The sequence below is a fragment of the Vicia villosa genome, linkage group LG2, assembly GCF_029867415.1.
Source record: "Vicia villosa cultivar HV-30 ecotype Madison, WI linkage group LG2, Vvil1.0, whole genome shotgun sequence".
Classification (NCBI taxonomy): domain Eukaryota; kingdom Viridiplantae; phylum Streptophyta; class Magnoliopsida; order Fabales; family Fabaceae; genus Vicia; species Vicia villosa.
Window position 1 is genome coordinate 148,573,910 of NC_081181.1, and position 24,200 is coordinate 148,598,109.

At 35.4% G+C, this 24,200-nt stretch overlaps 1 protein-coding gene and 1 long non-coding RNA gene across 5 annotated transcripts; both read right to left on the reverse strand.

Moving 5' to 3' along the window:
• Nucleotides 1-17,050: 17,050 nt before the first annotated feature.
• On the reverse strand, nucleotides 17,051-20,189 carry LOC131647014 (uncharacterized). 4 transcript variants are annotated; one of them, XR_009297705.1, is made up of 7 exons: nucleotides 19,662-20,188; nucleotides 19,224-19,280; nucleotides 19,037-19,105; nucleotides 18,801-18,891; nucleotides 18,652-18,693; nucleotides 18,017-18,119; nucleotides 17,051-17,860 (listed from the first exon to the last, which is right to left on the reverse strand). It is a non-coding gene; the product is annotated as an uncharacterized LOC131647014 (long non-coding RNA). The 4 variants fall into 4 exon arrangements; XR_009297703.1 differs by having other exon boundaries at nucleotides 19,224-19,347; XR_009297702.1 differs by having other exon boundaries at nucleotides 17,052-17,860; nucleotides 19,224-20,189.
• Nucleotides 20,190-20,877: 688 nt separating this feature from the next.
• On the reverse strand, nucleotides 20,878-22,050 carry LOC131650288 (F-box/kelch-repeat protein At3g23880-like). The gene has a single exon (XM_058920003.1). The coding sequence runs from the start codon at nucleotides 22,048-22,050 to the stop codon at nucleotides 20,878-20,880; it is 1,173 nt and encodes a 390-aa protein (XP_058775986.1).
• Nucleotides 22,051-24,200: the final 2,150 nt, after the last annotated feature.

Genomic DNA, 24,200 nt, shown 5'->3' on the forward strand with positions numbered 1-24,200 from the left:
TTTTAATAATTTTAAACTTTTTTTTTATTTGTCTTGTAATTTAATTTAATAGATTTAAGGTAGTTAATGATTTAAATAACTTAATAATTAGTTTTAATTTAGGAATTAATCAAATAATTCTAATTTAATTTAATTTAATTAACCATCAAACCTTACTTTCTCCCGATTTCTTTTCTCATCTCTAAAAAACCCTTGTATGGCGCATGTTTGATTTATTTTATGTTTTTTTTAGACATTAGAATGTATATAGGTCAAAGAATGTAAATATCATAGTGAACTTATTTGCTTTCCCGCACTTTTTAATTCCCGCATTTTTTATATATATATATTGTGTTAGATGTATGCTAATTAGGGTGTGTATGGCAAGACTAAAAACAGATCGTAGTTAACTTTAACTCAAGATTGAATATAATCGAATCCAACACACTTGCATGCACTCACCCTTAGGGTACGCCCCTCTTGGTTGCCTTACGAAATAAGGTCGTGTCCCTCGAATGTAGAGGTATCCTTTAGCAAAGTCCCTCGATTTAAAATCATTGTAAAGATCATAAGTCCCTCAATGACCCACGATGTTGCCTCGGTAATATGATATAGTCCCTCAAACGGTTGCCTACGAAGCAATGATTGTCCCTTCGAATATAGCTAAAGGTACCTCTACTTGTTGCCTTCAAACGACCTCGATGACCCTTCGATGACCCGCACGTCCAATAAAACAAGGACTACCTACTTCTATATAGTATGGATAGTCCTGGGAACTTTAAAAATTACAGAAAAAGACCAATCAATTAGGGTAGTGCTCTTAAACTTCCTAGCTCAATAAAAGTATCTTTTCAATACTATTTCAAAAAACTAAGGCTACGCATTTACGCTAAAGTCCTTACGCCTCTTTTCAAACTAACAAACAAACATGAGCTAAGCAAGTTAAGAGCCCGTAGATAACTACGGATGAAAAGGGTGCTTGCACCTTCCCTTTTCATAACTTACCCCCCGAGCCCGTTTTCTTTCAAAAAAGGTCTTTTTCTGTACTTTTTACCTTTCCTAACATTGGACAAAATAAAAGTCGGTGGCGACTCATGCTCACCGCAACATTGTTGCTTTAAAATAATAAAATCAGTTCACTGAGTTACAGGAAGACTTAAGGTGAGACGAGCTTAACGAATAAGTGAGGCAGGTTTTAGCTAACGACGGGCTTTGGCGAGGCGAGCTAAGGCGGGCGGCGGGTTTTGGCGGGGTGGGATTTGGTAGACGGAGGGTCCAAGAATGAAGCTATAATGAAGTTGAAACTTTCTTTTCGACCCCATTTTAACAAGACTCATCGACTGGACACCATACACCACTTACCGTAACATTATTCCCTTCGACCCCATTTCATATTACTCTAGATGGCTGGCATGTGGGAGTAATTTGATGTACATGTATCTACCGGTGTGGTGCATGCGTCATTTTGGATTTTTGTAGATCATCATGAGATCCCCCTTCATGGCTTCTTTTATGCACATCGTCGGTAGAGATCTTGATGACGTACTTGAGAATTACATGAGTCATCTGGTTCTAGAGGAGTATCAGAGTATGTCAACCACAAGTTAATGGCATTATAGTAAGGGTTACATGACTTGGTTGTAATCTGTGTTCCACCCTGTCTTGACACTAGATGCTCTTGGACGTTATCCTAGGCTTACTCATGAGGATACCCTAAAGAATGAGCAGGCTAGGGATAACCATGTCGTTGATGTGTTGATGATGTGTCATAATATTATATGGATAATTAGTCTTAGAGCTTGCGCATTTAATGTTGACTATAACAGTGTTCAGTCAAGGCTACATGTCTATATCGAATTTAATTTTTTAAATAAAACATTAAAGATTATATTGATTTAAAAATCATATCGATAATCAAATCTACGAGGCTATTGAGTTAAAAATCTAACTAACTTTTCTCACTCTCAATATTTCTTCCTCTTATTTTTTACTAATGATTTAAAAATCGGACCGGTTATCAAATCTACGAGGCTATTAAATTACTGATTTACTAGTCGAATTACTGGGTCACAATGCATAATAAAACCGAATAATGCAAAATCTAAAAAAATAAGTTTACTTCCATAGTCATTAGTGCATAGTCACTAGTCTAACTGCATAATAAAATTCGATTAACTGCATAGTCATTACATATAACAAAATAATGCAAAATCCAAATCCAAATAAGTTTTAAATAAAGTCTAATTGTAACATAAACTTAATAATAAAAGAACATCCAATTTGGTTTTGGATGATGGCTAGCATTTTTGCAGCAAGTTGCCCTTATCCGAAGTATTCAGAACACATGGAATAAGATGTTGCAGAGCAACTGTTTTAGCATGAAGGAGATATACAAAGGTTGTTCGATGACAATATCAGGGTGCCTTGGAGGTTTATGCTCAAGAAAAACATAGCTAGGCCTCGCGCTCTGGTCAAAATATGGTTGATTTGCCACAGGAAACTTACTACTAAGGAGCGTCTCAAGTGGCTTGGCATTATCCACGAGAGTATCTACAACTTGTGTAATGTAGTTGATGAGACAATAGATCACCTTTTCTTTGGCTGTCGTGTCACCAGGAACATTTGGAGTGCTATTCTCTGTTGGTTGGAGGTGGATCATAGCCCTGAGAAATGATCCACTGAAAAACTATGGGCAATTGATAGAACTAAGAAGAAGGGCTGGAAAGCCAGCATCTTGAAACTGGTGCTAACTGAGACTTTACATGGGATATGGTTATACAAAAATAGTATTATTTTTCAAAAGGATAACATAGTTAATATTACGAAGGGTATACTTAAGAAAATAATGTATAGAGGTTGGATGTCTAAGAAACTTAGGCCCCATATAGCATCCTATATGGTTTAATTCTTCTTGCTTCCTTTTGTTTTTGTTTGGTGGTGGATCATAAGCGATCGCCATGTATTACTTTGATCTTTTTGAATTAATATATTCTATATTTGATTAAAAAATAAAAATAAAAGAACATTATCTCATAAATTTAATTATAGTAAAAAATTGTTTCAAATAAATTTTGAACAAATTTTACTCATATTTTAATAACTTACTCGAAGCAGGAATCAGACCAGATTGGTGACCTATTAGATTCCCATTTCAATAGGTTTGACCGATCGATTCGGTTCAATTTTTAGAACACTACTTTCCTCTTTCTCAAAATATCTTCTTTTTCTCTTCCTCTCAAACTTCACCATCTTTCATGCTTGCCTATTCCTTTTATATTTGTTAATCCAATAATTCTTCATTTTTTTCATATTTGTTAATCCAATAATCCTTCTTTTTTTTTCTCAATTTTCTCACTTGGCTTGACTACATTTATTGATGGGTGGTTGAAAATCAAAGGCAAAGCGAGCATTTCAGTTTTGAATTTTTCTTTGTTGTTTTCATTGTAAATATACTTTATTAAACAATATTTCCCTTGTTGTTTTCATTGTAAATGTATTTTACTAAACAATATTATTTTTTATTTTCAATATATGTAGTCTATACTTTCATTCATGTTTACCCACATCAATATGTCATGTCTGGATCCGTCTCCGTCTACCATGAATGATATGTCAAGATCCATGAAATGATACATTAAAGTCAGTTAGTTTCTATTTACTAGTATCCACCATTGTTGGAATTGCATACCAGACCGAATATATGTTTAAGCCTAAATTGTTCTTAGAAAAAACTGTAAAATGATTTCCAATAGCTTCAACTTCTATTAGTATTGTTGGTTTCATGATTGATTGAAACTTTCATGCCTAAATCAACTTTATGACTGATTTATGGTGTCGGGGGAGCAACAATTCTAGATTGAGTGGACCTCAAAAACAAGAAGCGTATTCTACTACAGTTAATGACCTTATGTTGCCAAATGAGAAACAGTGGAATTACGAAGCTGTTAGTACTCTCTTTGATGCGGTAGATACTGCTTTGATTTTACAGGTGCCACTTTTAGAAGATGTTATGGAGGATAAGATAACTTGGAATGAGGAACAGGATGGGAAGTATAGTGTGAGATCTGGTTATCGGATATGGTACAATGTTTTTCGTAGACACGATGATGGTAACAATATGGAGGATTAGAATAGTATTTGGAATATTGTAGCACCACCGAGTGAAACATCTTTTATGGAGGATTTGTTCAGGGTGCCTCCCCACTCGTTCTCGGCTTCGACAACGTTTTGTCGCGTGTCCTTTAGGATGCGATTTTTATGCTCATCATACGGAGGACGAGTGGCATCTTTTTTTGGGTTGCGACGCTACTAATCTTTGTTGGAGATCCTCAGGTTTGTACAATCTTCTTAATTCTCATCTTCACTTATCCAATGATTTTACAGCTTTTATTTTCGATATTTGTAATAAAGAGGATAAAAAGTTAGCGGGAAGGTTTACGGTTATGCTTGAATTATTGTGGAAGAACATGAATGACTTTATTTGGCACCAAGAACGTGAAGAAGCGTCTAAATTGGGTTTGTGTGTTTCATAGGTGGAATGATTGGTTTCATGCTCAAGAGGTTAATGGTAATATTGCTCAATCACATCATGTGTTGGAGTGGAGTGTAAGTACAAGCCTATACTCACCAAGGAGTTTTCGATTCATGGCAAACATCATAAGTAAACAAATACAAAAGCACAAGTAAATGACTCAAGGAAAAGCAAGTTTTGGCTATCTAAGACACTGTAGATCGACCTACCATGTGCCCAGGCCAACCTGTAAAGCTTCAGTTACTCAGCTTATGGTTTTACATCAGTTAGGTCGACCCAGCTAATCATTAGGTCGACTCAAACTAAAGAAAACAAAGAAGATTCACTTCTGTTTCTGTTAGATCGACTCACCCACGCTCCTAGGTCGACCTAAACTGGAGAGAAATCCCAAGAACGTGTTTCAACTGATCTTAGGTCGACCCAAAACCCCAACAGGTCGACCCAACTGGAAACAATTACAATTTGGTTTAATTTTCTCCATTTAGGTCGACCTAATCAATGAAGTAGGTCAACCTATTGAAGGATAGAAAAACACTTAGAAAGGGGGGGGGGGTTTGAATAAGTGTAGCTTTAAAAACTTGACAGATAAAAATAAATTGCACAGTTATTTTTATCCTGGTTCATTGTTAACTAAACTACTCCAGTCCACCCCCGCAGAGATGATTTACCTCAACTGAGGATTTAATCCACTAATCGCACGGATTACAATGGTTCTCCACTTAGTCAGCAACTAAGTCTTCCAGAGTCTTCTGATCACACACTGATCACTCCAGGAACAACTGCTTAGATACCCTCTAAGACTTTTCTAGAGTATACTGATCCACACGATCACTCTAGTTACAACCTGCTTAGATAACCTCTAAGACTTCCTAGAGTATTCTGATCCACACGATCAGTCTAGTTCCTTACAACTTAATGTAATCAATTCTAAGAGTATTACAATTGCTTCTTAAAAGCTATAATCACAAACTGTGATATTTCTCTTAACGTTTAAGCTTAATCTCACTAAAATATTACAACAGCAATGTAGTGAGCTTTGATGAAGATGAAGATTCTGAGCTTTGAGTAGAACAGAGTTTCAGCAAGTTAATATGAGTTGTTTTGGTTCAGGATCGTTAACCTTGCTTCTCATCAGAACTTCATATTTATAGGCGTTGGAGAAGATGACCGTTGAGTGCATTTAATGCTTTGCGTGTTCCGTACAGCATCGCATTTAATGTTATCCGCTTTTGTCAACTACCTCGAGCCTTGTTCACGCTGTGTCTACTGACGTAGCCTTTAATAGCTTTTAACGTTCCTTTTGTCAGTCAGCGTAGCCTGCCACTTGTACTTCCTTCTGATCTGATGTTTGTGAATACAACGTTTGAATATCATCAGAGTCAAACAGCTTGGTGCATAGCATCTTCTGATCTTCTGACCTTGAAGTGCTTCTGAGCGTGATACCATCAGAACTTCAGTGCTTCTGATCTCGTGTTCTTCTGATGCTTCCATAGACCCATGTTCTGATTCTGCTTCGACCATCTTCTGATGTCTTGCCAGACCATGTTCTGATGTTGCATGCTGAACCCTTTGAGACAAAGCTTCTGAGCGCTGAATTATGCATACTCTTTATATATTTCCTGAAAAGGAAATTGCATTGGATTAGAGTACCATATTATCTTAAGCAAAATTCATATTGTTGTTATCATCAAAACTAAGATAATTGATCAGAACAAATCTTGTTCTAACAATCTCCCCCTTTTTGATGATGACAAAAACATATATAAATGATATGAATTTGCGATCAGAAAGAGCAGACGGCAAAAGACAAATTACACAGCTATATCATAAGCATATGAATATGTCTCCCCCTGAGATTAACAATCTCCCCCTGAGATAAATAATCTCCCCCTGAAATAAATACTCGAAGAACTTTAATAAAAGACTTCCCTGATTATTTCGGTAGAGACGATCACATAAGCTTCTGTCTTTAGAGAATTCATAGCTTCTGACTTCTGCTTCCATTGGACAGCTTCAGAACTAGAATTTCTTTAGATCCCTAGAACACTCACAGCTTCTGATTCCTGCTTCCATCTAGGACAGCTTCAGAACTTGAATTTCTTTGATCTTCAGAACATTCACAGCTTCTGATTCCTGCTTCCATCTAGGACAGCTTCAGAACTTGAATTTCTTTGATCTTCAGAATATTCACAGCTTCTGATTTCTGCTTCCATTTAGGACAGCTTCAGAACTTGAGTTTTCTGGATCTTTAGAACATTCCCAGCTTCTGATTTCTGCTTCCCTCGGATAGCTTCAGAGCTTTGAATTTCTACCAACATCACTTCATGCTAGATTTGTATCAGAACATTGTTGAATGTACCAGAGCATCATCAGAGCATCTCTACATCCTGAAATGTTACAGAACAAAAAACTAAACGACAAAAGTCAGCATGAACGAGTCAGAACATAAAATGTATATTAGAACACATGATATGTATCAGAGCCATATAGGCTAAAAATAATGTATCAGAGCAAATAGAATTTTGTCAGAGCAAATAGACAAATATGGATCAAATTCTATTATCCGTGCTTCTGATTTCTGAAGCTTGACAGCACTCAGCTTGCTTCAGCTTCCATGAGCTTATTCTTTTTACAGAATAACACTTCTTATGGTTTTGCTTCTTGTGTTTGCTTTGAAGATTCTCTTCACTTCTTTATACCTGCAAAACACTTAAACCATATAGAACTTGCAGTTCTTGTTAGTAAATGTGTGGGAGCTTTACCGAGCAACTGATAGATTAATCAAATCATTTATCATTTATCTTTCTCCCCCTTTTTGTCATAACATCAAAAAACAGAAAAGATTCAGAGAGAAACAGAACGAAACACACGGAGGAAGAAGATGATTTCATTTAAGTTCAAACAGCAGGTACAGAAGTACATGAAGATAAGTAAGATCAGATGCACAGAACCAAAAACAGATGCAACGAAAAGAAAGAAACAACACTGACTCAATCTAAGATGGCCCTAGCCTTGACAAGATCTTGGACAGCATCTCTTTAACCTCATTGTTGTGTCCTTCTTGCCTCACCATGAAAGCGTTATACTTATCATTGAGTGAGCTTTGCTCATCCTGTCTCTTCTGAATTTCTTCCAGAGTCCTTGCAAGACGAGAAGATTCATCAGAAGAAGCTTCACAGCTTCTATCCACAGGGATGACATGTTGATCTGCAGCTTCCATAGATAGATCATTTGCAGGGATTTCCTCAACAGGATCTGATTCAGCAACATGATCTTCAGCATCTGCTTCTTGCATATAAGCATCTCCATATTCTGCAGCAGGAATTTCCGAGTCTCCATTCTCAAGTGCCTGAAGAATGGCAGCTAGATTCCTGGGAGCAGAAGGACCTTCAACTTCTGGTGGGTCAACAACTTCTGGAATGACCAAGCTTGGGTCTTTCTCAGAAGGGTTTTCCCTCAGATAGTTAAAAAGAGTCTTGAAATCTCCGAGCAGAACAGGATAATCAGGAATAAAGATAACAATATCCCTGCATGGATTTGCTTCCATTTCAGCAGCCAGTCTTGCTACTTCCAATTCATCCACAAAGGGCTTCTCCTCAGCAGCAACACAATTTCTGAGAGGATGGTAGTATATACCATTATCATCCTCCAGAAGGTAACCAGGGTAACCAGGGGCAGCAGCCACTAGTCTTTTCTGTACTCCCATTGCTTCTACTTGAAAATCCTTGCGAAATCTTCTCCAGAGATTTCTTGTAGAAACATCATCCAGACCATTTAGAAATGCATCCTTCAGAAGGTCTAGACTACTAATCACCTCATGTCTGAAAAGTTCCAGGTAGGTATAGGGTTCAGGTTCAGGTTCAGGCGGATTGAAGGTGAATTTATAGTCAGGATAGAGAAGACAGTAAGGTTTGGATTTTCTGGTAGGTAAGGGATGGGATATAGAAGGTGGAGGTGCGGTGGATGAGGAAGAAGGGATATCTGAGAGAATGATTGATGAGGATGGAATATCAGAAATGATAGATTGAGACGAGGATGGAGTATTTGTAAAGGGAATTGGTGAGAAAGATTTATCAGAAGGAGTTGGGGGAAGAATACTCAAAGGTGTGGGGTTTAGAATGGGAGAGGAGAAGGATGATGGAGAAGGATTTGGTAAGGTGAAGTTTACTTTTGGTTCAGAAGGAGGTGATTGGAAAGGTGGTTTAGGGACAGAAGGAGGTGGAGTAAAAACTTGTCTGGAGGAGTGTTCAGAAGAAGCATGTGACGATCTGGTTTTGTGAAAGGAGTCTCTGATCCTTTTATTCCTTCGTTCAGAAGAGCCTACCTTGTCAGGATCATAGGTGACCCTCAACTTCTTGGCTCTCTCAGCCTCATCTTCTTGTGCTTTTCTTTTTAGCCTTGCCTGTCGTTCCTTCTTATCCTTCTTCAGAATATCATCTTTGGACGGGAGTACTCTGCCACGGATCCAAGCAGGATCAACGTCTGATTGCTTCCTAACACAATCTTCCAAGTAAAGCTTGACAACATGATCAAGTTCTTTATGAAACAAGGAGATGAATCCTTCAACAGCAATTCTTCTTGACAGAATGTCAGGAAAGCTTGTGCACACAAAAGGTACATTCTTAATGAGTTCCAGTCTGAACAAATCAACACCATTGAAGATGGGACCTTGAATTACTCCAAGAAAATGTGATGCATTGAGATTTCTGATGGAGTCCACCACTTTGCTTTCAATCAGAATGTCTGAAATCATCCTTCCGAATGGAATGGTTGTTCTTGGAATATGAGGGTACTTCGCCCTTTCATCTTCTCTTGACTCAAAGATAGAAGTTTTCAGATTCTCAAACAGAATATGAGAGATGTTGATCTCTATCTTTTTGCCAATGCAGAAAAGAGTATACTTGTGAGTCGGACTGATGTAGGAGGAGGAGAGCATCCTTTTTCTATGGTGAAGAGAACCCAGAATAATCTCAGCCCATACTTTATAAAAAGGCCTTAAGGTGCCCGTGTTATGAGAATCAATTCCAAAAACCGTAGAGATTTGTTTTTCAACTGGAGTCCAATCAACTGTATTGGGTTGAAGACCAGACCAACCTTCTTCATCATCAAGATTGTACAGCTTCCTGATGAGCTTCTCAGTGATAACCACTTCATGCCCTAGCACGAATGAAATGATGGCAGTTGGAGTAACCGTTGCATGTACCCAAAAATCCTTCACAAGTTCAGGATAAATTGGACCAACCAATCTATCAAGATATTTAGACCATCCTTGCTCAAGGATTCTTGCATCACACTGAAAGCCATTAGCTTTAAGGTTGTTGATGTCCACAGCAGATTCACATAGAACTTCCAGTTCTTTCGTGGGTATTAGACATGTTTTCAATGGAGCATGCTCATATTTGCTTAAAAGGATCTGTGTAGAAGTGATCCTTTCTTTTGAATTTGATGAACAAGAAGGTGAGTTCATGATGATAATGCTTTGAGATCAAATCAAAAACTAGGGTTTGAAGAGAAATGCAACGAAGTGAATGCACAAAAGAGAGAGAAAGAGAGAAAAAGAGGGAATGAAGATGAAGCGGGTTATTTAAAAGATTTAAAAAAAAATCATTATGCATTTAATGAGAAATGACATTAGGAGAGAGAACACAGTAAATGAAATGATTTAATACAGTTACCTAGGTCGGCGTCTTTTCAACTGCACGCTTTGTACTAACCGTACAGACACGTGTTCACCATCAGATAATAGATGACAGCTGTAAATTTCAGAATAGACTTTACGCCTTCAGATTCTGATCACTGCTTCTGATCTGATCAAGTTTCTCTTCTGGAAACACTCCTTCTGAAGTGTGCTGATATAAATCTGAATGATCTTCTGATCCATTACTTCTGATATACACAGCTTCTGGAGGTTCACTTCTTTGTTCTGCAGCTTCTGATACGACAAAATTGTATCTGCAGAAATTCTTAAGCTGCTTTGTTTCATCAGAAACAAGTTTATCATCAAACCAGATATTTATTGATTCGTCCACAATCAGTGTTTCAATATTGTATATTCTGTGGCATTTAGAGCATTCAGAATAAATAAGAACGAAACATCATTGCTTTAGAAACAAACAAAACAGATGGTTCCAAGACTAATAAGCTTTCTTTTCTGATCTCCTACGAACATAGTTTCTTCAACAGATTTAAGTACCAGAACTTGGAAGACAGTCCTTCTTCCCTTCAAGTGTTGAGAGCATCCAGAGTCCAGGTACCATGACATGTTGTGCTTTGTCCTTTTTGCAGCCAAGGATATCTGCAATAGGAATAATCTTATCCTTAGGTACCCACATTCTCTTGGGTCCTTTCTTGTTAGATTTTCTCAAGTTCTGATTGAACTTGGGTTTAACATTGTAAGCAATAGGAGGAACAGCATGATAATTTTTAATGTGAGTTTCATGATATTTCCTAGGTTGTGTCACATGCTTTTTGGTGTGTATTATGTGAAAACTTTTAGCATGTGAAGTGTGCCTAATATCATGGGAGTGGCCATACTTGAACTGATCATACAATGGCTTGTATGTGAATTTCATTTCATCAACAGGTTCAAGTTTGTATGGGGTTTCACCCTCAAAACCAATGCCAACTCTTTTGTTTCCAGACACAGCATATATCATAGAAGCTAGCTGACTTCTGCCAATACTTCTAGATAAGAACTTCCTGAAACTTAAATCATATTCTTTCAGAATATGGTTTAGACTAGGAGTGGATTTTTCTGAATCAGAAGGAGATCCAACATTATTGGATAATTTTAAAAGTTTTTCTTTTAATTCAGAATTTTCCAACTCAAGCTTCTTTGTTTCAAATTCAAATAGCTTTTTCAGCTTTTTGTATTTGAGACTAATCTGAGACTTGAATTCCAGAAGTTCTGTTAGACCGGAAACTAACTCATCTCTAGTAAGTTCAGAAAATACCTCTTCAGAATCTGATTCTGATGTAGATTCTGATCCGTCATCTTCTGTCGCCATCAGCGCACAGTTAGCCTGCTCATCTTCAGAGTCTGAATCATCTTCTGACTCATCCCAGGTTGCCATAAGACCTTTCTTCTTATGAAACTTCTTCTTGGGATTTTCCTTCTGAAGTTTTGGACATTCATTCTTGAAGTGTCCAGGCTCATTGCATTCATAGCACATGACCTTCTTCTTGTCAAATCTTCTGTCATCAGAAGATTCTCCACGTTCAAATTTCTTTGAACTTCTGAAGCCTCTGAACTTCCTTTGCTTGGTCTTCCAGAGTTGATTTAGCCTTCTGGAGATCAAGGACAGTTCATCTTCTTCTTCAGATTCTGATTCTTCAGGATCTTCTTCTCTAGCCTGAAAAGCGTTAGTGCATCTCTTGATATTGGATTTTAATGCAATAGACTTACCTTTCTTTTGAGGCTCATTTGCGTCCAGCTCTATTTCATGACTCCTCAAGGCACTGATAAGCTCTTCCAGAGAAACTTCATTCAGATTCTTTGCAATCTTGAATGCAGTCACCATAGGACCCCATCTTCTGGGTAAGCTTCTGATGATCTTCTTTACGTGACCAGCCTTGGTGTATCCCTTGTCAAGAACTCTTAATCCAGCAGTAAGAGTTTGAAATCTTGAAAACATCTTTTCAATGTCTTCATCATCCTCCATCTTGAAGGCTTCATACTTCTGGATTAAAGCGAGAGCTTTAGTCTCCTTGACTTGAGCATTTCCTTCATGAGTCATTTTCAAGGACTCATATATGTCATAGGTCGTTTCCCTGTTAGATATCTTCTCATACTCAGCATGAGAGATAGCATTCAGCAAAACAGTTCTGCATTTATGATGATTCCTGAAAAGCTTCTTCTGATCATCATTCATTTCTTGCCTTGTCAGCTTTACGCCACTGGCATTTACTGGATGTTTGTAACCATCCATCAGAAGATCCCATAGATCACCATCTAGACCAAGAAAGTAACTTTCCAGTTTATCTTTCCAGTATTCAAAGTTTTCACCATCAAATACCGGCGGTCTAGTATAACCATTGTTACCGTTGTGTTGCTCAGCAGAGCCAGATGTAGATGCAGGTGTAGACTTTTCAATTTCACCAGCCATCTTTTACTGAAGCGTTTTTCTCTTCCTGAATCTTTTCTAAACACGGTTAAGTGCTTGCACCTTAGAACCGGCGCTCTGATGCCAATTGAAGGATAGAAAAACACTTAGAAAGGGGGGGGGGTTTGAATAAGTGTAGCTTTAAAAACTTGACAGATAAAAATAAATTGCACAGTTATTTTTATCTTGGTTCGTTGTTAACTAAACTACTCCAGTCCACCCCCGCAGAGATGATTTACCTCAACTGAGGATTTAATCCACTAATCGCACGGATTACAATGGTTCTCCACTTAGTCAGCAACTAAGTCTTCCAGAGTCTTCTGATCACACACTGATCACTCCAGGAACAACTGCTTAGATACCCTCTAAGACTTTTCTAGAGTATACTGATCCACACGATCACTCTAGTTACAACCTGCTTAGATAACCTCTAAGACTTCCTAGAGTATTCTGATCCACACGATCACTCTAGTTCCTTACAACTTAATGTAATCAATTCTAAGAGTATTACAATTGCTTCTTAAAAGCTATAATCACAAACTGTGATATTTCTCTTAACGTTTAAGCTTAATCTCACTAAAATATTACAACAGCAATGTAGTGAGCTTTGATGAAGATGAAGATTCTGAGCTTTGAGTAGAACAGAGTTTCAGCAAGTTAATATGAGTTGTTTTGGTTCAGGATCGTTAACCTTGCTTCTCATCAGAACTTCATATTTATAGGCGTTGGAGAAGATGACCGTTGAGTGCATTTAATGCTTTGCGTGTTCCGTACAGCATCGCATTTAATGTTATCCGCTTTTGTCAACTACCTCGAGCCTTGTTCACGCTGTGTCTACTGACGTAGCCTTTAATAGCTTTTAACGTTCCTTTTGTCAGTCAGCGTAGCCTGCCACTTGTACTTCCTTCTGATCTGATGTTTGTGAATACAACGTTTGAATATCATCAGAGTCAAACAGCTTGGTGCATAGCATCTTCTGATCTTCTGACCTTGAAGTGCTTCTGAGCGTGATACCATCAGAACTTCAGTGCTTCTGATCTCGTGTTCTTCTGATGCTTCCATAGACCCATGTTCTGATTCTGCTTCGACCATCTTCTGATGTCTTGCCAGACCATGTTCTGATGTTGCATGCTGAACCCTTTGAGACAAAGCTTCTGAGCGCTGAATTATGCATACTCTTTATATATTTCCTGAAAAGGAAATTGCATTGGATTAGAGTACCATATTATCTTAAGCAAAATTCATATTATTGTTATCATCAAAACTAAGATAATTGATCAGAACAAATCTTGTTCTAACACCTATATCCTCAAAAATTGCCAAATTGTATGTTTGCTCTGCATCAACGTACCAGCTCCTATATATATCGTTTTCTGTTAATTATTCATCTTCAACACCAACAACTGAAAGATACACAAAGGCTTCTCATCTTCGTTCTTCTTCTCAACTCCAACACAATTACACACAATCATTTTTGCGTTGAGTGTTTGCGATCAAGATCGATAACGTCCATGGAACAGAATTGAAGATTCCTAGTGGATGAAGATTTGTGGGGGTTTTGGTGAATAAAATCTGCGGATTTTGTCCTCCAAAATTGGTGAATTTTTGGGGTTTTTATCAAGAGACTTCATCAAAGATTCAGCTGAGTGTGAAGATTGAAGAACAAAGGTTCGAGCAATTCAAAACACTGCAGAAAGGGAATCAAAGTGAAGCTCTTGGAAGACACTTAATCTGGCTCAAGATCAAGGGGAAGAAGATTCAAAGGATCAACATATTCGGTTTATCTTTATCGCTTTGTTATCTTCTTTGTATAAACTGTTTTCAATTATAATGAAAGACATCCCGATTCCCGTTTGGAATTGGGGGCAGATGTAGTCGTAGAGAGGACGATCGACGAACTGCCTGAACAAATATCGTGTTCTTATCGCTTTTATCTTTTCATTTACGTTTAGCTTATTTCTGGTTATAATTGCCAATTGATCAAAGGTTCAAGTGTTAAACTTGTGTGATAAGATTCTGCACAAACATCACAAGTCACCACACATTGAATCATAATCAATTTGGATATTATTACCAAGTGTTTGATATATTGCTTCAACTATTATCAAGTCATTGCAAACAAATTTAATCAAGCAAGTAGTTAAACGATTTACATTAGCTTAACTGATTGATTCTCTAAGCGGTATTTTCATCGTTAATCCTTAACTATTTTGTGGTTTAATCGCATATCCGATTCTTTCAATAGTGGTTCGGAATAGACGCGAGTCGATCCCGAAATGCTTTCACCTAAACTTGAGATAAATCCGAAAAATTCTGAGGCATCTATTCACCCCCCTCTAGATCCTTAAGCCTAGCGTCTAACATGGAGGCCCCCGCCAATGGGTTGGATCAAATGCAATGTTGACGCAGTTTTTAACAACAATAATGGCACTACTAATAGAGGTTGGTGTATGCGTGATCACTTGGGAAATTTCATTAGTGCGGGTACTACTTGGGATCCAGGGACACTTAGCGTTTTTTAAGCGGAGGCTTTAGCCCTTAAAGAAGCTATCCTTTGAGCCATCTCGATGAACCTGACTTCTGTTATTTTTGAAAGTGATTGCCAGAGAGTTACACAAGCTTTATATTCTAATAATAAGGGTGCTTCTGAATTCAGTATTATTCTTAAGTCTACTTCTACTCTCCTTCAGTCATTTCCTAACTTTGAGGTTAAGTTTGTAAAACGTCAAGCGAATATGGTTGCTCATTCCCTTGCGAGGGCGGCCAATTCTTGGGCTAGACGTAGTGTGTTGAATTCAATTCCTCTTTGTATTGAACATGTTTTATTGCATGAATTTCATTGAGTTTGTTGTGATAAAAAAAATCAACTTCATGAGTGCGATAGTCATTAAAAAGTTACGACAAGGTTGACAGAAAATTAAATACATTGCTATTATCATGCCAAAAGATCTGATCATAATAAATTAATGTAAATATCAAATTTTTGAGCAAATTAAATAAATTGCTATGATTGATATTGGAGCTACTGTAACTATTTTTTAAATTTTTTTATAATTACTTGTATGTAGAAGTTGAAACCTTTGAATACACTAGTGCAGAAAGTACATTTTACATCAGGCGAAAAGTACTTTTTACATCGAGTCTGGGCCCGCTGTAAAGCTAGGCGATGTAATAAGTCAGAGACATTTTACATCGGGCCAAGGTCCGATGTAAAAAATTAACATACCACATCGGTTGAATTCAGACATCTAATGTGAAAAATAATGCAAGAGTTAAAGAAAAAATATATACTCCATATTTTACATCGGTTTTTCTGTCCGCTCGATGTAATAGAAACGTTTTACATCAGTTTGCCGCTATGCCCGATGTAATAGATAAATTTTTACATTAATATTTCATTTTGCCCGATGTAATATGTTTTCTACTTTTTAGCATATAATATATTTTCCGTTTTATGCTTTCAAGGTCTCTAAGTGCCTGTTTGGATTGGCGTTTGCAGATGCAAACGCACGTTTTCTTCTTCTCCCACCGTGATTTGGAGAAGCTACAAAAGATAGCTTTTGGTCCACCGTGAATTTTCGCCGCGATTTTGTGAATCCCACCGCCAAACCAAACACATCATAAATGGATGTATAGGTAAAGACCCGCTAGCATGGCATTTTTATTAATCAATTTAATTAGTAAGCAGGGTATTAAAAAAAATATGATTGTCTTTTGTGTACATATATTTTATTTATAAATTATGTTATATTATTTATAAATTATGTTATCTCTACTATATTATTAATGCTGATCATTGTAACCTAAAAAAATGATTGGTGCTAATCATAAATTATTTAACTTCTACACTACTTAAATAGTAGTTTTTTTATAATAATTTTTTTTTATTAAAATAGAATTAATGACATAATATATCTTTACAAGTAAACCACAATATTAAGCAAACTAGAAAAAAAACCCATGTGATGATTTAGTTATTTTTAGAAAATTATTTTATCTAGATATATTAGGTATGAAACTTCTCCAATCTGTCGATATTAAATGGGCAAGTCAGTATAGCAATGTTAGCATCTACAATTTGCTATGGCATTTGAGGATGGCTCATATCCTTGTCAACAATGATTCCATAAACCAACTCAGTATCTTCCAATTTCCCACCACCTTCTACTTTAATTAGATACCCTGGATCAGCAACAGCAAGAACAGCTTTGACAGCAATCTCAGCCAAGCTACACATACACCGATTCACACTGCAATATTAAAACCAAAGTATTCATAAACTCATAAATTAATATTAAATTATAAATCTGTAATCACAATAAAATTCTAAAAACAAGTACAACACTTCATAAATCACACTAAACAAAGATACAATACAGATCATGTATTAACTATCAACTTAACTTACATTTTGGCTGACAGTATAGGGCCCGTTTGTTTTGGCTTTTTATAAAAATGATTTTTATAGTGTTATCAAATTTTGTGAAAAAATTTTTTACAAAGAAACTTTTTATAAAAACTTCAAATGAAAATTTTGTTTGAATAGTTATTCTTAAATTGTGATTTTAGGTATTTCATCTATTTATGGGAAAAAAATTTGGATATCAAAATTTCAAAAAATCACTTAATTTTGAAGCTATTTCAAATAGATTTTCATAAAAATCATTTTTGAAATATGACTTTTTGAAAAAATTATGATTTTGACAAAGTTTTGGTCTTCAATTATGTATGTTTATGTTATAAGATGTCAAAATTGGTGTTTCATTTTAGAAAAAACGAATATAAAAAAATTTGTAATATTTTGAAAAACGGTTTTAGAAAATCTATTTTCAAAATTACAAAGAAAAAATCCATTTTTTTAAAGCTGAAACAAACTGGCCCATAGTCATACAAGTCTGAATCAGAGGCTCCAAAATAGTTTCTCCAAACTCAAACTTATTAGCAATTCGTTCAAGATTTTCAACATCAATCCTGGAAGCCATTTCATATCCCTCAGCAATCCTAATGGGATGAATTCCCCGTTCCAAAAGCATCTCAGCTTGCTCTAGAAGAGATCCAGCCAACACAACAACTCTAGTAGTACCATCACCGATCTCATAGTCTTGATTCCTCGACAACTCCACCATCAGCTTCGCAATCTGGTTGTCAACATCCGTCTGCTCCAATATCGTTCCTAAAAGCTGCTCAAATGAAATAATATATCCAAGTCTCTACCACCCTTCAAAAACTTGCGCATGGAGCCATCAACCTGAAAAGAACATAACATGTTTTTTTATCAGTAGATAGATAACAAATTAATTACTAATCAATAGAATGATTCTCGACCTGTTCCATTTAACATAGTTAAGGTATACCAAAAACATACTCGTCACATTTTTTAAGTTTTATCATGTTTTAAACCAACCTCAATTGGAGCTAAACTTGCATAGCGAAAGCGAGCTGCCCATCGAATATCAGGAACACCGTCTTAAAATGCCATAGTGATATAGCAGATTACTGAATTGCATCTATTGCAAAGATTAAAAGTCAATATACAAATATATACTTTAAAAAAAAGAAATAAATATATAAAATTAAATAGACCATCATACTTAATAATTAAAGAACCTAAAATATTGAACTTTAAACTTAAATAGAGAAGTAAACATAACAGAATGTAACTAAAAGTAGGAAGAAGAACATAATGATTGTTTTTGAGCAAGTATGTTACAGAATGATGAACAAAACATTGCGCTTAAAAGAGTTTGAATTGATATTTATATCCTCAAAGAAAGACAATGGTTTGAAAAAAGGATTTGAGAAATTTTACCCCAAAACTCTAATAGCAGACACAATAGCATTCAAGGCCACAATTAGCGGACGCAACAACTACTATTGCTGATGGTGGCTTGCAGGCCAAAAGCGTCGCACCGAACATTACCACCACTACACTAGAGCAGCGGCGCTATTGACAGCATAAACATTATCACTATTTTCATAAAATAATCCTCCTCTGGACGTAACTATAAGTTTCATACAAAGACAACCGTAAAAAATTACCTTAATGCGTAATTCAGAAATCCTTTTTGCTTCAGCAAGCACCTGCATATAATATAGTAGTGAATGCCTGTATTTATTTCATTTCCTTTGAATGTACAATTATATCAGCCACATAAATATTACTAGTTAAAAGGGGAAAGAGAAAAAACCTGTTCATCTCTACGCTCTTGTCGTTTTGTTTGAGATAAGATTAGAGACAGCTCGTTTCCGCTTCATCTCTTGTGAAACGTTATATGGTTCCTACAATAAGGAGGAAGAATAAGCAACTAAAACCACATTGCCACATCCTACTGCTGAAATAAGATGAATTTTACGAAACAATGTGCTAAATAAAAAAGAGTTTGCTAGAGAAAAGTGCACAGCTTGTTCAAAAAGGTTACCACACCTTAACAAGTGGATCCACAACAACATCTCCAGAAGATGGATTCCTTCGCAATTAATATAGCCCGAAATACTACATGGAAAGGAAAATATATCATTTTCTCATGTAGTCTTTAATTAGTCAAACTAGGAATAAAAGGAAATGAAAACTGAATGCAGCATATATGGTTTGGTGAAAATAATACCCATACCACTATAATACCGATCCTTTAATTCTTCAACAGTTCGAGATGAAGGAAACCTATCAGCTATAACAATAAATTTGAGATTAAACCTATCACACAACAGTTGATCTGTTTCCTCCTTGGTCCAGTTCTACATTAATATAATTCATGGAAGAGAGAAACACATTAAACATTCCAAATCAAAGGGAGAGATGTAAGAGCGGTAGAATGTCAAAGTGAATCAAATTCCAACTCTTAAAATAACATAGAATTACGCAGCTACGCTTGAGAGTAAGTAAATTTATAAAATGGGATTTACAATTAAGTGTACAAAAGATGCACATGCTAAGTGACAGTTAGGATCAAGTATAAAAATCCTTTGAAGTAGATCATAAAATCTATCATGTATTTACAGCAACTAAGTCATTAGAAAAATATAAAAGATTTAAAAACTAGCAAATAAACCTTATAGCATTTCCTCGCATGCGTTTTCTCTTATGGGTGAAACCCTAGCTACAAGCTCTTTCGATTCTTTTTGGCTTCCTTTAGGTTTACCACTCTGTTTTCTTCTTCTTCCGTCCACGACACGGTTTCGAGATAACTCACGCACCACCGATCGCAGTCTTCGAAGAGCAATTCTAACGCGACAGGGAGAAGATCGAGAGTCGTCGATACGCTTTCCACTGCGTTTGAGAAATCGTTCGTGTAGAGAAGTTCCAGCACGGTGAGATGGTTCTGGATTGATCCAGGAGAAGGTGGAACTCCAATATTTAGGCGGTGAGATGGTTCTGGATTGATCCAGGAGAAGGTGGAACTCCAAGATTTAGGCGGAACAGTTCGTGGTTTGTGGTTCACGTTGAAGAAGAATATGTTTTCGGTTGGAATGGGGGCTAGGGTTTTAGTGGAAAATAATCGGAGATTTTTCTATCGGTTTATAGATGGACCGATATAAAGGGCCACGCAGCAAACCATTTCCCATCGGTTGTGTAATGCACTGATGTAAAAATTCTTATAACAAAATTTCATTTTAATTACAAATTTTCCACCGCATTACTTTTTCCATCAGTGGAATTAAATGTTTGATGTAAAATTACTAAATCAATATTTTTTCACATCAATTTATTATAAAATCTGATATAAAATCTTTTGACAAATATTTTTCACATTAGTTATCTTGATACCTGATGTAAAATCTTTCAACCAATGTCTTATTTTTAGTGGTGATAATTTAGAATTGGGAAGAGTTTCAAGCAATTCTACCGAAATGTTCAAGTAAGATAAAATTGTATTGTAAAGTTTGGTCACATATAATGCCTAAGTGAAACAACTAACAGAACAAAAAAATGTCAGAAGCAAGAATTAATTTTTTTTCCATCTAATATTGAATTAAGCTTGTTTGAAGCTAAGAATGGCATAGCAACATTTAGTTGTGAATCAAATTACGCAGCAGAATGTAGAATCCAACCAATAGTATAGTAAATAATAAGAGAAAATTATAATAAATGATGGAAAATTTGAAAGAATGTTTGACTAATGTAATGTACGGTGAGAAACCCAGCAACACTAACTAACAAATAAAATGAAAAAATAAGAGTAATTTCCCAAGTTACAGATTCCATACTTCATAAACTAACAATAACCCATGAAGTCAGTAGAAAATATACTATACCTTAAACAACATCTAGAAAGGAGATATCAAACTCTCAACATAAAAATGTGGTGCCACCTTATGATCATTGACATTGTTTTGCATTTTAGGATTACTAAAAGTATTATTTGTAGAATCATAGACAACCAAACCATGTTCCCCATTGTTATAAAACTCCATTAGCAATTGATTATCCTCTGAAACATATAACACATTCTTATAGAAATAAAAACTACCTATACCTTGTTCCGGGTGAGGAACACTAAACAATTTAGTCCAAGATTTTTCATTCCCATATTCCTTCATTATCCAAACATTAGAAAACTTGTACCTATAAGAAAGGATGGATAAACAACCCCTCAATGTCCCCAAGTCAACGGAACGTTCGAATCCTGTATCATCATCATCATAAAGAGGGGGTGAAAGCTTTTGATACGACTCCTTCTCTAAATCAAGAGAAACAATAACTTCAGGTAAATTATGATCATATGCCAACCAATTAAGAGTATCATTCACAAATATTCCAGGTGTACAATGGAGACAAGAACATGGAAAGTCCTGAACTCTTCTCCAATGATGGGTACCCAAAGTGTGAATGTTAACTTGGTGTTTGCTATTACCAAAAGTAACAGCAATAATCTTATAATTACGAGTGATACGATCATACACTAAGGTAAATAAGTTTTGAAAATTCCTTAATTTTGAAGCATTCAAAGGAGGCAATATTTTGGATTTTCTAGTGAAAGGATTATACAAAACAGCTCGAGATCCAGTTATCACAAAACAGAGGATGCCGTCACAAGTAGAAATTTGCACAACACTGCCTCTATTATCAATAAGCATTTTTAGAGTGTGCCTAAGCTGATTGACCGTAACAATGGGATCAATGGTGAAAAAAGAGGAGATTGGGGAGTGAATTAGAAGGAACTCATGATAAGATTTAATAGAGGATTGGATGAGGTGATGGCGGTCTTTGTTGGGGGTTGACAACATGAGTTGCTTCCTTGCGAAACTGTAATCAAGAGAGATAAGAGAATTCCATGATTTACAGACGCAACAGAGTTGAAGGAGTTGTTTCACGGATAGTCTACACAGTATTTCTGATACAACATCCAATGGGAGATGCGGCAGTGTAAGGGTTTTGGACATTTTCATTGAGGCTGTTTTCTCTGTCAGTGGCAGAGAAGAAGAAGAAACTGCCGTCATATCTAAATCCTATTATGAACTAACCTAATAAACTTGTGTGATAGGATACATACATATATATATATATATATATATATATATATATATACATATATATATATATATATATATATATATATATATATATGTATATATATATACATATATATATATATATATATATATATGTATATATATGTATATGTATATATATATATATATGTATATATATATATATGTATATATATATATATCATCCAAAATCATCCAAACCAAATGTATATATATATACATATATATATATATGTATATATATATATATATATATATATATATATGTATATATATATACATATATATATATATGTATATATATATATATATATATATATATATATATATATATATATATATATATATATATATATATATATATATATATATATATATATATATATATATATATATATATATATATATATATATATATATATATATATATATATATATATATATATATATATATATATATATATACCTCTTCAATTTTGTTTGTTACGTAACTCTTTTTTCTTAGTTTGAATTTTAGGTTTAATTAATAATAATTTCTTTCATGAATTTTAGATGGATATCATATTTTAAATTTATTTTAAAATAAATTATAATAGAAAATGATATGATTTTAAATTCAATCAATTTTAGAGATATGTGTTTGCGTTAATTAGTAGGTATTTAAGCTATTAAATAATATTTAAATAGGTTTTTACTTAAAGAATCGTAATTTATTTTTTTCCCCAATTAGATCTTCTATTAAATGCTTAGGATCAGTTTTTATCAGATTAAAAAATGAATTTTTATTTAATTTTCGAAAATGTATTTTATAAAACTGTTATTAAAATATTACAAATTTTTTATATTCGTTTTTTAAAATTGAAAGACTTATTTTGACATTGTATAACATAAGCTTATAGTATTGAAGATTAAAATATAGTCGAAATTACAAATTTTAAAAAAATTATATTTCAAAAATAATTTTTATAAAAAGCTATTTGAAATAGCTTCAAAAATTTTTGAACCGTTAAGAGGATACTCTAGGAAGGGACACCTAGATGTATGATGCAGTTAGATTTGCAAAAAGCGTATGATATGGTGGATTGGGGGCACTTGAAACTATAATGAAGGAAATTGGTTTGCCCTGCAAGTTCAGTGGATAATGATCACAGTAAGGACTGTGTCCTATAGGTTTAATGTGAATGGAGTTTATACAAAAATTATGCCAGCAAAGCGTGGGATTAGACAGGGGGACCATCTCTCCCCCATTCTCTTTGTTATAATGATGGAGTACCTAAATATGTTACTTTGCAGGATGCAACTAGGACTTACTCATCTAGCTTTCTCTGATGATGTCTTAATCTTTTCAAGAGGGGACACTGCTTCTGTTGGCTCTTTTTTAAAGGTTTTGCAGGCTTTCTCTACCTCTACAGGCCTGATTGTGAACCCTAGAAAATGCAGGGTATTTTTTGGTGGTGTGGATGAAGAAACCAGGATCAGAATTAAAGAACAGACTACATTTTAGGAGGGAAACTTACCCTTCAAGTACCTAGGGATTCCAATGACAAGTAAAAGATTGGAAATTCATCAATACATGCCCCTTATTACGAAGATTGTCTCCAGGATAACTCACTGGAGTAGTAAACTCCTAAGCTATGCTGGGAAAATCCAATTAGTTAAGAGTGTCTCCTTTGCCACGGCTAACTATTGGATACAATGCCTACCCTTGCCAAAACATGTCATTAATCATATAAATGCAATCTGTAGATCGTTTGTTTGGACAGGTGGTGCTGCCATTAAAAGAAAGAGCCCTATTGCTTGGCATACTATGTGTAAGCCTCGCAAATTTGGAGACCTGAATATCCTAGACTTATTGCTCTGTAGTGAAATTGCTATGCTGAAGCTACTTTGGAATCTGAGTAGGAAGAAGGATAATCTGTGGGTGCGATGGATTGATAGCTATTATATGATAGGTCTTAACATTATGCAGGTGGAGGAGAAAGTGAATCAGTCATGGATTTTCAAGGCTATTCTGAGACAGAAGGAGGATGCCATGGGCTTGCAGGAGTGGAGTCAGCTGCAGTGCTTTAGAACCAAAATCGTTTATAAACAAGTGTGTT

What these genes read in the sequence shown, in the direction of transcription:
- LOC131650288 (XM_058920003.1), bottom strand. Translation starts at nt 22,050, where the DNA reads ATGACGGCAGTTTCTTCTTCTTCTCTGCCACTGACAGAGAAAACAGCC.